Here is a 17,618-nt window from a genome sequence, read left to right as displayed (position 1 = left end):
CCTACCCTCACAACCCGGGGCAGCCACATCTCCGCCTGCCCACGGGCCCTGTCTCCTGTCTCCGCGCTCCAATAAATCACCTTTTGCACCAACGACGTCTTAAGAATTCTTTCTTTAGTCGTCGGCTCCGAACCTCCTCACCCCACTGAACCTGACTTAGGTTCTGGGACTTCATCAATAGGGAAATGCAAACTCAAACCACAGTGAGATGCCCCTTTCTATCCGTGAGAGCTCTATCTTACTAAAACGGTCCCTTTCCTCAGCTGATGCCCCCCTAGACCACAGGACCTTGGAGGACTGGGAATCTGGGCTCTTGTTTGAATCTGGACTACAGTGTCTGAAGTAACCTGTGTGGTATCTGAGGAAATATGTTGCCAACATTTTTGGAACACTGTATTGTGTTAAGAGAGATTTTTATACCTGCCGATAAAATGCAAATATTGAAATAGGGCTTCTTGCCACTTTTTTGCATCTTCTCTTCTGGACCTGGTCCAGACCTCCTTTGCTTTTCTTTGTTTGGGGGGACATTTCAGACTGGATAGACCTGTGGAAGGAAATTCCCATCAATGCTAATGCATGTAGAAGTCTGACATTACTGGCCCTAAGCCAATACCATAGCATCCTTTACTGTTTTATTTTTATTTTTTGTGGGCATAGTTAGGGCTGCATTGCCCTTGTTTGATGCGAACACATCTGCTTTTCTGTGTGACCCTTAGAATTCTTTTCCACCCTCTACACTGCTGTTTTTCCCGCAGTGTATGTATTTGCCATCTTTGGCTCTCCTTTTCCCTGACGCAGGTCTTGGGCAGTCCCTCTGGAACATTGTTATCTTTCCTTGTTGACTCTATAATAGTGATTAATTTTAGAAGTGCATGTTTTTATTCATATGTGTTCTCTTGTAACAGCATAAAAACATAGAATCACTGTGGAGTTGGGATTGTGGTCAACGAGGGCCCGTAGTTTCTGATAATGGGACTCAGGGTCTGTGGGTGAAGTTTAGGGGGATTTCTCTGCGTGATTTTGCTAGAGCTGCCGTTACAAAGTTCCACAGACTGGGGGGTTTAAACAACAGAAATTGATTTTCTCACAGTTTTGGAGGCTAGAAATCTGAGATCAAGGTGTGGCAGAGCTGGTTCCTTCCTTTTGGGCCCTGAGGGAAGCATCTGTTCAGGCCAATGGACTAGACTGGGGGTTGGCCGACTTTTCCCTGTGTTGCCACTTTGTCTTCTGTTTCTGTGTCCAAATTTCCTCTTCTGTAAGGACGCCAGCCTCATTGGATTTGGGCCCACCCTTGTGACCTCCTTTTAATGTAATCACCTGTGTACAGACTCTGAAGATGGTGACATTTATTTTGAGGAACTGGGGTTAGGATTTCAACATATAAATTTTTTGTGGGGGGCACAATTCAGCCCACAGCATACCTCTACCTGGCAGAGTATTTGGCTCAGGGGATGGCAGCGTACTGGCTCTATTCAGATATTTGAAGAATTGACGCTTAGAGAAGCAACCAGATTTGTTTTGTGCTACTTAGATGTTAAAACTGGATGATAACTGCGTACATGGAAAAAACCCGGAACCGGCTAGCTGGGATTATTTGACCAAGTTTGTTTTGTGAAAAACATTTCCCTACGAATGAGAAACCTGGTTTCTCCAAAAGTTTTAGAGCTGCGTTACCCAATAGAAATACACTGTAAGCCACTTAGGAAATTTAACATTTTCTAGGAGCCATATTAAAAAAGGTAAAAAGAAACAGGTAGAACAGAGTTTATTTAACCCAATATGTTTATATCAATATATAATCAATACCAATAATTATTAATGAGGTATTTTATATTCCTGCTTTCATTCCTTGTCTTTGAAATAGTACAGCACATCTCAGTTGAACTAGTCACATTGTAAGGGTTCAGTGAGTCCATCATGGACATGTAGACACAGAGTGTGGATTCTCAACTGGTGCCAAATCACCTCCAAAATAACTGAAAAATGGTCTTGAGTGACAAAAAAATATCTTTTTTTATTTTGTATAAAGACATACATACGACACATAAATAGATAAGAGCATCTGTGATATTAAAATTTCATTAAGGTAGAAAAACAGATGTCTAAAAGGGCTTCTTAGTGGGGCAATAATGAAAAAAAAAACAAGTTGCAAAGCAGCAACTTCTTATATTATTATATTAGTCTCACTGTGGATCTGTTGATGAGCTAGGGATGCGAGTAAAATAGTTTCTATCAAATAAAGAGAAGTAAATGGAAATTTACTGTGCATTACCCACTATTACATAAGACAGGTATGTTTACTGGTGTTCTCTTTTCAAGGCAGATGTTTATTGGGAAAAAAACAAAACAAAACCTTATAACCTGCAATAAGCAAGTTAAAACTGGATTCTTAGCGGCACAGTTTTGTCTGCATTCTGAGCTCATCGGTTCTCCTTGGGACTTCATATCACTGTGTTCCTGACCCAAAGCTTTGCCCATTGTATGCCTGTCTGAGTTGATCTCAAAGTGTGTGGTCCCTGGACCAGCAGCACCGATGGCAGCAGCACTGAGGGCTTACTAGAAATGCATGTTTTTGGAATGCCTGCCTGGTTCAATCATTTAAGCCTCTGCCTTCAGCTCAGGTCATGATCCCGGGCTCGGACCCCCTTGCTCAGCAGGAATCTGCTTTTCCTGCTGTTCTCTAAACCTGTTCTCTCTCTCTCTCTCTGAAAAATAAATAAATAAATAAATAAAATAGTGGGGGGAAAAAAAAGGAAAGAAAGAAAGAAATGCACGTTTTCAGGCTCTACCCCTAATCTACTGAATGAGAAATGCTGGGGAAGGGGCCCAGGAATCTGTTTTAGCAAATCCTTTTAGTAAATCTGATGCACCTGGAAATTTGAAAACCACTGTCTTAAATGGAATCCATGTCTTATGGGTACTGATGGAGAGAAATAAAAAAAAATAGACCTTTGGAGAGTTGTCTCCATTTTTCTGCAGTAAAATGCGGCAAGAGTTATAGTCTCTTTGCAGTTGCCTTGGAAATGAAGGATGACCATATATTTCAAACTTCAAACTGGAGCATATGTTCTGACAATTAAGAATACTTATGATCTGGGTTGAGTGGCTACTTTGGTACAGAGAGAATATAGACACTTGCAGCTATGTGGGAGGTGGGAAAAAAGCAGGTGGAATTGAAAATGGATATTCATGTATTTCTGGGTCAAGTCCTGCCTTGGATGGCAAGACTGCCAGGTTCCAGCTGATCTTGGAATGTTAGAGGTGATTATGGAGGAAGCAGACAGGTAGCTGATATAAATGATCATTTAGCAGAAGGACCGTTGCTGGAAGAGTGAGGTCAAGAAAATATTGAACAAAGGAGCTCTAATCTTGAAGGAGGAGAAGGAAAAAGCTAGAAATAGCAGTATCAGAAGCAAGTGAGGCAGACTAGTACAGTGTTCTAAAATATAAATTTGAGTAGGTTTACCTTGTTGAGTTTAAATATTTCATTGTCTGGGATCCTTGCAGTGAATTGTCACCAAGAGCCAGATTAGAATCTTGTCAGATGCTCTTGTGAGACACTCTGATAAGAAAAGGAACCGACCTGGAACAATACGTTAAAAACTACAGGTTAATTCCAGATTCACCGGAAGTGGGGATGAGGGCTGTGTGCGGCTTGTCTCAAAGTTTCATTTTGCCCGACTCTAGAGGATGAGAGGTGATAAAGCAGACCTGAAAATACTGCTGTGATTTATTGCAAATATTGCTGTTACCTTTTATGACCATAATCTTATAGAAGCAACTTAAACTATTTTAAAAATTGTTCTTTCATTATCATATTAAATTTGTTTTCAAATGCCTTTTTTTTTTTAACATTTAGAAGTGATTTTGAAATCTTAAAATTCCAGCTGAATTTCCAAGCAACAACACAATCCTTGTAAAAGAGAGTTTGCAAACTGCACATTAAGAATACATCCTAAGTATATCAGGATAAAACAGGATGGCAGTGCCTCAAAAACTTAAAACAGGACTATCCAATGATCTGGCTATTCCATTGCTGGGTATAAAACAGCTGAAGACAGGGATTCAGATATTTGTGAAGCTGTGTTCATAGCAGCATTCTTCGCAACAGCCAAAGGGTGGAAACTACCCAAATGTCCATTGACAGATGGGTAGATATGTGCATACAATAGAATATTATTCAGCCTTACAAAGGAAGGAAATTCTGACACCTGCTAGCTACAACACGGATGACCCCTTGAACACATGATGCCAGTCACAAAATCAACCAGTCACAAAAGAATAAATATTGTATAATTCTACTTGTATGAGGTACCTAGACGAGTCAAATTCATAGAGACAGGAAGTAGGTGGAGATTGCGAGGGCATTGCCAGAGGAGGGAATGGGGAGTTTGTGTTTAATGAGTGTGGGATTCCAGTTGGGAAGATGAAAAAGTTCTGGAAATGGATGTGGCAATGGCTGCACCGCAGTGTGAATATACCTAATGCCACTGAACTTTATCCTTACAAATGCTGAGTTCTGTATGGTATGGACCATGATAATAAAAAAAGGCCATGATAAATTTTCATTTACTATTTTAATAGTTTGAAGCATAATCCACTAATAATAAATAATTTTATGAGCCAAGCGTTTCATTCAAGTACTTTACCCAAATTATCCTCTTTAGTTCTCACGGAGACCCTCTGAGGTAGATATAATTATTTTGTTTTTTGGTTTTTGTTTTCAGTTGTAGTTGTGTAAACTCAGCCCACTCATTGGGGACAGTCATCCCCATCAGAACCTAGCTTTATGATAAGACTCACCATGTAGACTAAAACCATTGCTATGTTTCTCCCATCGGGAAAACAATCCTCCGTTCCCACAATTATTTCTGCAAGTTCTAATTTTCATTATAAGTCTTTTTGATCAGGTAGAGAATATGCCATATCCTATGTGTGTATGAAAAACCTGAAATTAACTGGTCATTTACATCCCTTTTAAAAGTGTAATTCCTGCAAAAGCCCAAGTATTTCAGAATAAAAATCCATATCCAGTGACATGTGTTTTCTTGTGCAGATGGTATGCCTTTCTGAAAATTGCCAAAAGAAAAGAACACATATTTTAGAAATGTTTAATATTATAATTACAGTGCATGGTGTTTTGCTTTATAATGTGCATGCTTTAAACTCCAAAGACTATTTGCTTGTGATGTTTTATTTTATCTTATGAAATTTAAATTTGCAACAATTTAGTGTATATCTTTGGGAAAATGTAGACCATGGGCTTATTTACTGTTACCTTGGAAACAGCAATGCCCAGAGTATGTTTACTCTCCTTAGTACAATTAAAGATCATTTTATAGCACAAATGTAATTTAAAATGTTACCTTCAAGCATGGGTTTTAATTAATTTTACATATATAAAATAGGTAATGGTGTTTAATCTTAAAAATATTTGGAAAAGTAGATATCGCTTTTTAATTGAAAACATGTCAATTTGTCTTAATAAATATATGCATCGCTGGGCTTTTTCTTTACAAGTAATGCACAGATATTCTAATTACTAGTAAAGAAGCTTAGTTACATAATTAATAATGCTGTGAAGTTAGGATTCCTTGTCTATTTTTTTTGAAACTTTTACTAATCCTTGGCGACCTTGGAGAAACCCTTAACAATTACTACTTGTTAAACAATGCCTGGATAGGACTTTCTAGAGTGATATATGTTAATATTCATGTTTTTTCTTAATTTCTAGGACTCTGCTATTGTCACTCCAATTATTTTGAGGACTGACCCTCAGGGATTTTTCTTTTACTGGACCGATCAAAACAAGGTAAAAAATGAGATATGTCTTCCTTACATTTTCCAATTGGTTGCTGATTTGCCAAGTGTTTAAGTTACCTACAAGTATATCCTTGTACCTACAAGTCACCTTAAGTATATCCATTTCATGGTTGACACTTTGTAATTTACTTTAAGATTCTACTTAGAATCCCTAAGGTGGACATGTCTTAGGATTTTCCAAGGACTAGTCCGAAGTATTAGATATGCTAAATCCTAGATCAATTGGTATTTTTTCAGGACAAGAACATGGACATGTGAATGACATTTTGTTGTAGAAGAAAATTAGCCAGCATTAGGGACTTAAGTCCCCCCTCCAGGTTGGTTCATCAAGAATAAAGAAAAATGATAAGAAAATTACTTTTGATCCAAATGACTATGAGTTTGGCTTTCCTTTTCTCTTCCTTCTCCCCTTGGCTGCTTATTAAAGAGTTCTTCCAGCCTCGGGAGGAATTGGGTCATGATCATTTGTTCACATTAGAAAATTTAAGAATATGATCCTTTTAGCTCATACCTTCAATTTTTCAGGATTTGTTTTTTTCATTTGAGCTTCCTGTCTACCACATCATGAATTTAGAATCTCATTAACTATGAAACCAATTGAGATGAATTTAGGATCTCATTTACGATGAAACCAAATGAGATGATTCCATCTTGAATTCTTAAGAAGTAGAATGTCTGCAAATTTCAAGATTTATTTGGAATTTAATGGGCAGAAAAAAAATTCATAGAAAGTAGTTATTCAAGAGAAAATGAATGCCATGGTTCTGTACCTGAACCCATGAGGCTATAGAACACAGAATATTTTTGACCTTATAAATTCTATTATTTGGAGAGATGGGTAAGTTTTATTGAGTGTGCTAAATACATATGGAAACCAATAAAATACCTGGTATCACCTTGTGAAGGACTGTTAGTCTTTTCACATCCCTGAGTTAGGTCTCTATAGCCAAAGTTATTGGAATTTATCAGTCTTCCCTTCTGCCTTGAGGACAACCTCGCCTTAACCTGTGAGTAGTGGTATGGAACTAACCTTTTGCAATGACATGTTTGGGGTCAAGGTGGAGCCTGGGGGAAACCCCCAGGGTAGTGGACAGTGCTGTCTGGCTCCCTGAGCCAGTCCTGGACATGCCTGTTTACACTCATCCAAAAGGTGAATTTTAGCCTTTTAGCCTTGAAGTTAATTTCTAAATATGGGTACGCTGGAATCATCTCTGGCCATAGAGGCAGGGCTACACCGTAGACTCCAAGCTAATGTAAAAAAAAAAAAAAAAATGTATTTGAGTAAGATTTCCTACTTAATGTTCATGTTTATTACTGGGTGTGTTAATCACTTTGGCTTTGACATTCTGTTTGGTTTCCTGCTGTTATGTATAAAACAATGGCTTGAAAGAGTTGTTTCCCCCCCTCCTAAAGGCTATTTTTAGAACTGTTGAAGCTATATTCATGAAAGATATATTTATAATGCTTAGGGCATTTTTAGAGGTTGGGTATTTGTACAAGGGACTAAACTGTCAGTTTGATTTTTCAGCTTGTAAATCAAGCTTCTATAAAAGCAACAGAAGGTATTTTGGGGTTTTTTAATAATTCATGGCAACTCAGTTAAGCTCTCTTCTAAGGCTAATCATAAATATTTCTTTGCTTAAGAAAGAAAAAGGGTTTAGGACAGAAGGTTCTTTGATGCATCTCTATTGTTCTGTGAACCCAGGATTTTGACTTAGGCCAATTTTCAGGTGTAATAAAATTTCTTTCAATTTTTTGCAACAACCATTTTCTCTTGGTTGTGATGCTGTTTATGACCAATTGAAACAAATAATGTGGCAGCAATTCCTTTTATCTCTTTATTACTTTCCCTCTCATGGATATTAATCTTACAGTTCTGCCAAGAGATGGTAAATTTCATTTCTCACCTTTTAAATACCTAAGTTATCCCTCAGTCATATATCAGAGTTAGGAGGTTTATTTTCTAGTCAATGATCATATATCAGTATACAAAAGATGAGAGGATTTAAGAAAAAAAAAATTAAACTTTTCATGCTTCTAAGTTTGTTATTTTCTTCTGGCTTTAAGCCTGGTCTTGGAGCGAGAAAGAGTGATACATCCACTTCTAGGAGATGGACGGGTATAAGTGATATATTAGAGGAAATGTATGTTAGAAGATGATGCTCTCAAATGAGGATGGCAAGCCGAGCTTTTAGTCCATGTTTTTGCATAAGATCATCGGATGATACCTGGCCGTGTGTTACTTAGAGGCCCATTTTCTTTAAAATATTTTTTTCTAGCAATGACTCTTAGTGATGTGAATCTTTCCCATGTATTATAGAGACCGTGTCTCAGAGGGAAAACAATAAACTTTAAAGCTTATTCATCGACTTTATGCACTGTGTTTTCTGTGGATTTGGAAGCTTGCGTTGGTATTTACGATAAGGGGCTTCTCAGCCACTTTTGGGCTTCTCCCCACCTTGTTTTTCCTTTGCCGTGAAACCTGTGCCCGAGCAACACCTGGTCTGCTCAGAGGTGAGCTGAGTGGCTTTAAGAAGCTCTTAGTAAAGAAGCTCTTGTAATGAGATCTTTCTTTTTATAGCTGTGGAGGAAAATGTTCACATTTTACACAATGTCTCAGCCATGTCTTCTCTCCTGTAGAGGCTACATGATACTCCATGATGCGTCACACCATCCTATAGGTGATGCTATAGTCCCCCATTTCACCCTTTATGGACGGTGACATGCTCCCTTCCTCTAACTCCCGCTTCGATTTTTTCATCACAGAAATGATAGGTGGCAAAGAAGACAGGGAGCAAAGGAGATAGATTTAGGAATTAAAATCTGGAAATAGTAGAAAGTAATTTTTAGGTAGCAAACATGTGCTTTGGTGAAACATTGAAAGACTATTTGGGGCTGGTGGAAGCAGATACATATGAACATGATCTTAAGGGATAAATGTTCATACTTTGTACCAGCTCTGAACTTATTTTAATCACTTTCTTCTTTACTGTTGGCTCTGTACATCTTAGTGACTATAAGTAGCAACAAGAAGTTTCCGAATAGGACTGTTTTGAGCACGGGATTTTTTCTTATGTCAGTGTATAGTATGGGAAGAGGATGAGCTTTTTTTGTGATTGTGGGTGGGAAGGGGCGCCTGCACAGCCAGAGTATTTAAGAGGTTGCCAACATTAGGCTATGCCTTTTTGTTGGTCCCATACTGGGACCGGGAACAAACACAGGAAGTGTTAGCCACAAAAACCATTTAAGTACAAGAGGAATCTGCCTCACAAGTTTGGAGGAGAAGCCAAAAAGAAAAAAAGAAGTCAATGTTAAAGAGCTATTACAAACCTATCCTCCTAGAAGATGAAACAAAGTAGACCTTTGCCTTGCAACTTGATTTCCTGCTTCTGTGCCAAGATTGGTGTAAAAATAAAACTAGCTACTACTAGTTGGGATCCAAGACTTCCAGTGCAGCTCAGTGGGCTCCTCCTTGTATCTTTAGAAGGGGAACTTGGGTGGAGATGGAAGGGGAGCACATAATTACATTAAATTGAAAAGAAATAGGAGGAAGAATAGACATTTCTAAGTGAAGGACTCCTGATACTTTTTTTTTAAATTACAGATTTTAATTATCTTTAACTTTATGAATAATACACAAATACGATCTTTGTGTTAAGAGAGTGAAGCAGTATAAATGTCCTTATGCCCTTTCCATCTCTGACCCCAGTCTTAGTCTTCTGACTTGAAGTCAACCGCCACTATCAGCTTTGTGATACCTTTCCAGATATCCTCTGAAGGAATTTTACATGAGTAACTATGGAAATGTTTATGATTGTTTGTACCCTAAATACCATCATATTATTTTTACTGTTCCATGAACCTGTGTTTTACTTTATAATGTGTCTTAGAGAACTTTTCATGTAAGTACCTGCATATTTACCTCATAGTTTTAAATCCATATCCCATCGACTATATTACTAAATTTTATTTAGTGATAATCTCTCATTGATGGACTGTTTGGCCTTTGTTTCTAGTTTGGGGCTATAGAAAACAATCCTGCAGTATACAGTAATAGTTAGCCCGTGTCTCCCACTCTGGGTATTTGGGTCAGGGGTTCCCTGAAGTAACTTCTCGAAACTACAATTGCTGATTGAAGGCTATACATATCCTAAATTTTAGTGAATAGTTGCATCACTTTATAACCCTGCTAGTCTTGTGTGACAGGAACTGTTTCCTCAGGCCTCACCAACACTATTAAGAAACATTTTATTTTTGCCAATCTGATGCAACGGTTGTATCTCTTTGTTTTAATTTGCCAGTGTCTAACTTGCTGGTAAGCTGTGCGTATTTTTATACATTTATGGACTGTTCCTGTTTCCTGTTACATAAATCTTGTATCCCTTGCCTTATATTGAGAGTTTTCTATGTATTCTAGATGTTAATCCTTTAGCTGTTATAGATGTTGCAAATACTTTCTTCCTGTTTGTGGTTTGTCTTTGAATTTCTCAATTTTTAACTTAGGCATGGCAAAAGATGACTTGCCATTTTCAATTTTGACATATTCACTTTTTTTTTTTTTTGGGTTTTTGCTTTCCTTAAGGACTGTCTTATTCCTCATCCTTATGGCCATCATTATTATTAATTTAAGTTTCTAATCTTACTCTGTTCAAGCTGCTATCACAAAATACCACAGACCGGGTAGCTTATGCAGGACAGGAATTTTTTCTACAGTTCTGGAGGCTGGAGTCCAAGGTCAGGGCCCTCTTCCAAGTTGCAGACTTCTCCTTGTATCTTCACATGGAAGGGACTGGAGAGATCTCTGGAGCCTCTTTTTAAAAGCACTAATTGCATCCTTGAGGACCCTGCTCTCAAGACCTAAGCACCGCCTAAAGACCCCACCTTCTAATTCCATCTTTGGGCATTAGGGTTTCAGCGTATGAATTTGGGTCAGGGGCTCGGGAGGACACAAGCATCTGGACCATAGCTATCATGTAATGTGTTTTGACGACTAATGTGAGGTGGGGCTCTAAATTTAATTTCTTTTTAAGTGAGTAGCCCTATGTGTTGGTGGTTCCCTGTCCCTTCTGGTTGGAACCACACTCTTTTTCTCCTGTGGTTTTCTTGTAGTTCAGGAGGTGGGAGGTGGGAGGTTTGAGCTGAGGTGTCGGGTTGATCTGAGTTGATGGTCCTATTGTGTTCCTAGTACTGACCCCTTCACCACCACTTCGGCCCCTAGATCTGCTCCTATGTTTTAATGCCTATGGTCTTCAGGGATGTCATTTCCCACTTCATTTTTTCCCTTTTTATCTAATGCTTTTCATACTTTCTGATGTAATAAGTACAACTCCCTTTCTGTTTACCCATAACCCTAGTTCGTAGACATAAATTTGTACCTGCATATTGAGTCATTTTGAGGGACTTAGGACAGGAGGAATGGACTCTACCATCTGCCTCATCTGCCGTTTTCTTCTGGTCTGTGATTTGCATGAGACACCACCATTTGGATCCTTGTACAGAGCAATGATTAAGTTTCTATTAATGACAAGTATAGACTGTCTTCTCTTATGGTAATTTTAAATTTCCATAAGGAGTTCAAAAGAAAGTTTAAAAATTAAATATTTACATAAGCCTCAAGGATGTTTTTTTCAGCATGAGTGTCCAGGGTTCACAGATATTCTAAATGATGAATCATAGATCTCCACAAGAAACTCTAGGAATATCCTATTAAAAACTTAGTCCGGTCTTCATAAAGAACTGCCAGGCACCACATATTACAATAACCATCATTTAGCAATGGTGGTTCTTCTTTGGGGCACACTGGTATATTCCAGACAATTTTGACCTTTCTTGTATATGGTAAATGGGATATGAGTCTATTGAGTACAATAATGTGGTTATAAACTTAAAAAAGATGAACTCTGTTCATTTTTATTCGGTAACTTTCCCCAGAGTCTGAAACAATAACTGAAATTACCTCAGAAAACAGCAAAATGCGTTCTGAGGGCTGGGATCATTCTTTGGCCTGGAGCAGTATACCAGTCATTACTAACTAACCAGCATCATCTAGTGACTGAATCTTTTCCTTCACTTTCTCTGTATGGCTTCACCATTATTGAAGAAACTGATAGTTCGATGCAGCATCAAGTCTGTACCCAAGTCCTTACTACTCCACATGACCCAGGTTGACTCCTAGTGGCCAGCACCTGCATTCTTTTGCTGTTTCTGGTCCCTAGAGCTCACTGTGGAACCCTGGAAGACCCTGGGAATTAACACCCACTCTAACCCAAGGAGTTTGATAGGTAAATATCTCTGTTCTCTCACTTCTTGGGTGGGATAACTCAAAGGTGCAAGCTTTATGTTTTTCTTCCCAGCATTCTTTAGTGGGATTAATCCCATTTATCCACAGGGGTGACTGGCACGCAAACACACCGTTATGTCCTTCCTTCTTTTCCTTTCTCAGTTCCTCACTCCTGATGTGTCCTGGAACCACCTCTAAAATAAGCTAATTTTACTAGAATCCGTCTCTAGGAACTGCTTAATATAGATGCTTAATGCTTGATGTCTTAATATAGATGCCCCCTAATTAAGGGCATTAAGAGGATTTCTTAGTAAGAGGCACTGGAATCTATTAGATGAATACTTTTGTTTTAAGCCAAGCAGTTTTCTTAAAACAGCCATAATTTGGGAGCCTGCAAGCTGGTTAAGAAAACCAGCTCTGGAGTCAGACAGATGTGGGTTTGAGCTTTTGCTCAACCTTATGAAATGAATGACCTTGGCTGAAATTTCTTTACAATCTAAGCCTGGGATTTGTTCATCTGCAAGGTGGGGTATTACTTTTTAAGGTTGTTGTTAAGTGTATTATGTGAAGGGAGTAACACAATGCCTGGCACTTTGTAAACTTTCAATCCTCTGTGGGTTGTTTTTTTTTTATTTCAATTTTTAAAATTTAATTTTAGTTTTAAAAATTTCAGCTTTATGGGGGTATGTTGATTAGTTAATAATTTACTGACAAATAAAATTGTAGGATATTTAAAGCATACGGCATGGAGATTTAATATACATATACGTTGCGAAAGAGTCCTTGTGGAATTAATTAACACATCCATCACCTCACGGATTTATTTTTTTGTTTGTGTGAAAACATTTAAGTTCTACTTTCAGGAAATTTCAATTATACACGACAGTGTTTTCAACTGTAGTTACCATGTTTTACATTAGATCCTCAGACCTTATTAATCTTCTAGCTGAAAGGTAGCTCTTTCATCAGCCTCTCCTTATTTCCTCTACCCCACCCCCACCCCAGGCCCTAGCATCCACTTTTGTAGTGTTTCTGTGAGTTCAGAGTTTGACTTATTTATTTGTTAATTTTTTAAGATAACCACGTGTAAGTGATACCATGCAGTGTTTGTCTTTCCGTAGCTTATATCACTTGGCATAACACCCTCAAGGTTATGTGTGGTAGCTTTTTATTATTGGCACATAATAAACCCTAGTTTCTGACGAAATAATTAGTGTCTCTAAGTAATTATTAGAGACCACAAATGTGCTGTTTTGAAGGCCAGGTGATCATCTGTTTATGTGTATTTTTAAATATATCTGTTTTGTTTTTTCTTTCTCCTTCAAGGTAATAGTGACTCGTGTTCTGTTTAGACAGAGCTGTGGTCTTTTGATCTAAAGCATTGAAACTTAGGTCTGTTTGGGCACACAAGATGTTTATTTATATATTTCATAATGTTTTGGGAACAGAGCCATGGAAGGCAAAAGAAGGGATTTATTGTTTAGAAGGATTTTCCTCTGAGGATAACTCATTAATAAATACTCCATCATAGGTGAAAGTTTCTTGGACCCTCGGGAATCTGAAGCATCTTATGGAATAAACTTTAAGATGATTTAAAACCCTTGGATAAGAGGAAAAAGGTATTATTCACAAGAAGAATTGGACTCCACCATGGTTGTGTCATTTTTCCTAAGATAAATCATTTTAGGATTGTCCCAGCTATCCTGACATCAGGCAGCCCTTCTGCTTCTATGCTGGTCAGATCCTCAGAGAGTAGAGCTGTAGTGTTTTCAAGTGTAATTGAGATAGTCATTGGTTTGTTTGATTGCTGAGGAATGAACCTCTCCTCATCAAACCCACTTCTAGATTAAGCTCCACTTATTCTCAACACTACCTTCTTCTCACCGCCAGGAGCCCCAGAGTTTTTTCCTCAGTGAACTCTAGCTAGTATACGATAACCAAATGTGATGATTGCTTGGGTTATGTAGACACAACACAAGAAGAAATGTTATTATGATGGAACCTCTCACAAATTCTTCTTGGAGATTGTGTTTCGTGGATTTTTAGCACAATTTCTGACTGAAATGTCACCTCTTCAAATGTCTTTTGAAACCAGGGTGGTGATTATGAAACAGCGGCTTTGCGGTTTTTTGGGGGTTGTTTGTAAAGTAAAAGTGCATTGATACGATTTTCATGTCCCCCTTCACTGCACTTCATCATGCCAATAACCATGGCAATGCGTGTTCGAAGCCGCTGTGGTCAGAGTTGAGAAATACAAAACGCCCTGGCTTTAATTCAAAAGAATTTACTCCTAATATAATTTAATTAAAAATTGTGCCTCAGTTTTATGAGTTGCTGTTATTTGGTTCTTTCCAGTCTTGCAAGGAAAAATTAAATTGTGTGCTTTCCCTGCAATGAGGCTGTATATAATGGGATATTTGTACCTGTTGATACCAACATTAGTTTAAGGCACTAGATTGGAGGAATGTGTGGAAGAAATACATTTGGTATATTGTTCTTAATTTTACTTCCTGTTATGTGGAAAATGTGTTTGCCTTTGTTATGAATAGAATTTCCAGATACTTGTTTTGCTCTTTTGTTTGATTTACAGACGTTGTAGGTAGAGTGAGTGTTTTTGATTGTTCTCTGGTTCCTTCTCTTGCCAATCCAAGGTGGTTTGATCTTACCCATGGGGTCCTTGTTAAGTCTTTTCTGTACTTAATCAGCAAGACAAGTCTTCCCCCTTCCCCCTTCTGGTAAAATAAATTTAGGTGGACAGTTGAGTCATTTAAGCACTTACCACCGTCAAAATAGACTAAAATAAGAATATTATTAGTTATTTCTCCTCCATTTTTTCCCTATTTTATCATCGTTTGTTTTGTTCAACTGATTTAAAAATGGCAAAACATGAACCTTGAGCAATCATTTTATTAGTAAGTTGGTGTTCAAATATAATAAATACATTTTTTAATATGCATGAATCCAATTTGCACATACCTTTTAATTATCGTTCTTATCATGGCTACCATTGTCACCAATAATAGCAAACACGTCTGTGATATTTTCCACAAGCCACTGTTCCAATACACATACGCGTACACAGACACACTCATTTAATCTTTTCCAAAAGCCTATGACGATAGTGCTATTATTATACCCATATACAGGTACAGATATAGGCATGTACACAGAGATCAAGTAATGACCCCTGGTCATATGGTTGGTTACTAGGAGAGGCAGGATTAGAATCCAGGTAGTCTGGTTGTATGTCCTGGCTCTTAACCATTTGCTTTTTTTTTTTTTAACATTTTTTAAAAAAAATTTATTTATTTATTTTACAGAGAGAGATCACAAGTAGACAGAGAAGCAGGCAGAGAGAGAGAGGGAAGCAGGCTCCCTGCTGAGCAGAGAGCCTGATGCGGGACTCGATCCCAGGACCCTGAGATCATGACGTGAATCGAAGGCAGGGCTTAACCAACTGAGCCACCCAGGCACCCAACCATTTGCTTTTAAAAGGACCTGTTTAATGTGTAAAGTTAGTTTTTCTTATGAGATTTGTCTGAAGAGAAACCTCAGTAGGTTTACATTTGTGAGAAGAGGCCAACAGTCTGAGGTGATTCTCAAGTTGAGCTGCACATTGAAGTCACCGGGGGAGCTTCAAAAATGCTGATTCCTGGGCTGTACCCCACAGAGAAGCTGACTTGATTGTTCCGGGGTCTGGTCAGGCCATTGGACTTTCTCGGGGAAAGCTGTTCATTTGCTTCTAATGTGCAGCAAGGTGAACACTGACAGAAAGCAAGCTGACATCACAAATTAAGTCAGTAGACTTCCTGAGAGGATGTGCTCACTCTACCTTTCCTGTCCGTGGCCTAATTTCTATCAGAAGTAATACTCAGCTTGAGCACCCAGAGGCCCTACAAGATTTTGAATTATTTGTCTATGATTGAATAATATTCCCTATACTGTACTTAAGAAGGCAGGAAATTACTAGCATTTTTTTAGAGAGATTCACAGTATCCAAGATTGAATAAAAATAGATGTTTTTTTACATTCCGTTGATTAAAATTCATTTTATTTTACATTCTCCAAATGTTCCAGGTATGAGCTATTTGTTTTATCCTTACCAAACATGTCCTAAGCATCGAAGCCCCACTTGTTCATGTTTTTCTTGACCCTCTATTGGACCAAGTTGCTGTTTTAATTCTATATTCAATTAAATTCCACTCCACTCCACTCCACTCGAGTAAGCAAAGGTGGTTGTAAGAATGATTTTATGTACTTATTTGTCATTGTATAACTTAAATTTCTATTATGGGTATAGAAGCAGATATCATCTTGTTAAATTATAACATCCTGTCGTTTCTTATTAATTTGTAGGACTCTTCCTTTATTGACACATAACCCCACCAGGGAAACCAGAGAGAGCCAGATCATGTGCAGGTGTGACAGGAAGCGTGTGATTTAATCACCTCTACATAATGCGTTTGAGAGTGGTAACCTTCATGTGTCTCCCAGTAGAATTTGTGGCTTTCAATTCTATCTTCTACAGGGAACATGGATTGTGATGAGAATGATTCTGCATGAGATTTCTCTTTGGCATGTGCAAAACTCCCCACTTACTTAGGCACCGTGGTCTGGAAATTGTATTGTGGCATGGCAAACTGCACCTGTTTGAAGTGAATGCCTCCATGAAAAGTTTTATGGGGCAGAACTAGTTGCTATGCTAAGAAACTAACAACTGTGCTGGTATACATAATGGATTCTATTTTTAGATGAACATTTGTTCCTATAGCATGGAATCATTATGCAAGAGGGTGGCAGTTTCAGCACCGTATTGTGAATATTGAATTATCAGAATACCAGAGTGGAGGCCACTTTGGACTATGTTGTGAATCTTCCATATATTTTAGCCCTGGACATATTTCATTATTATAGGGAGAAAAGACAAAAAGAAAAACAAAAACAGCCAAACAAAATAAAAACAAGTGAAATACTAAAGCAAATTCAGGTTTCTGGTGTTTGTAGGTTGAGTTCTTCCAGCAGCTGACCCGAAGGCAAGGATTCAAGTTCAAGTGGTTTATCTGGAAGGTGACCCCCAAAAAGGGGCAGGGCGGTAAAGGAGGGAGACAGGCAAAGTAAGGCAATATAAAGGGTGAATTATCAGATAGTTTCTACTCTGGGTGTGGGAAGGTCCATGCCACTGAGGAACTCTGGGAGACAGTGCAGAACATACCTTAGAATTATCCCAGTTGAGGTGCTGGGGAACTGTGGGATTTACCCACCAATTTCCACCTATCAGTAACTATAGGCCTCTCTCCTCTCGGCTCTTAAGACCTTAACATTTCTGCCAAACCCTCTTGATGGCCAAGAGGGCTTCAGAACAGTAGGCCCCTGGCTTCGAGAAAGCCCTCAGACGTACCTGTGGTTGGAAACTGTCGCTTGGCATGTGTCAGAACACATGGGCATCTCCAGCAGCAACTACTCTGAAGGCTTTAATTTTCAGCGGGTCAGACTTTATAAATCTCTACCACAGGGT

The 17,618-nt window shown here is 38.4% G+C and overlaps 1 protein-coding gene across 4 annotated transcripts in view; it reads left to right on the top strand.

Annotated features, from left to right (window-relative positions):
* The window catches only part of PLCB1 (phospholipase C beta 1), a 679,075-nt gene that overhangs the window by 12,095 nt on the left and 649,362 nt on the right, over window positions 1–17,618 (top strand). For all 4 annotated transcript variants that reach the window (XM_082744416.1, XM_082744417.1, XM_082744418.1 and 1 more), the window contains exon 2: window positions 5,735–5,812. In XM_082744416.1, the coding sequence (XP_082600542.1) occupies window positions 5,735–5,812 (78 nt within the window). The remainder of the gene's footprint in view (window positions 1–5,734; window positions 5,813–17,618) is intronic.

Source organism: Mustela nivalis (assembly GCF_964662115.1).
Source record: "Mustela nivalis genome assembly, chromosome: 8".
Lineage (NCBI taxonomy): Eukaryota > Metazoa > Chordata > Mammalia > Carnivora > Mustelidae > Mustela > Mustela nivalis.
This window is presented reverse-complemented; position numbering and strand designations above follow the sequence as displayed.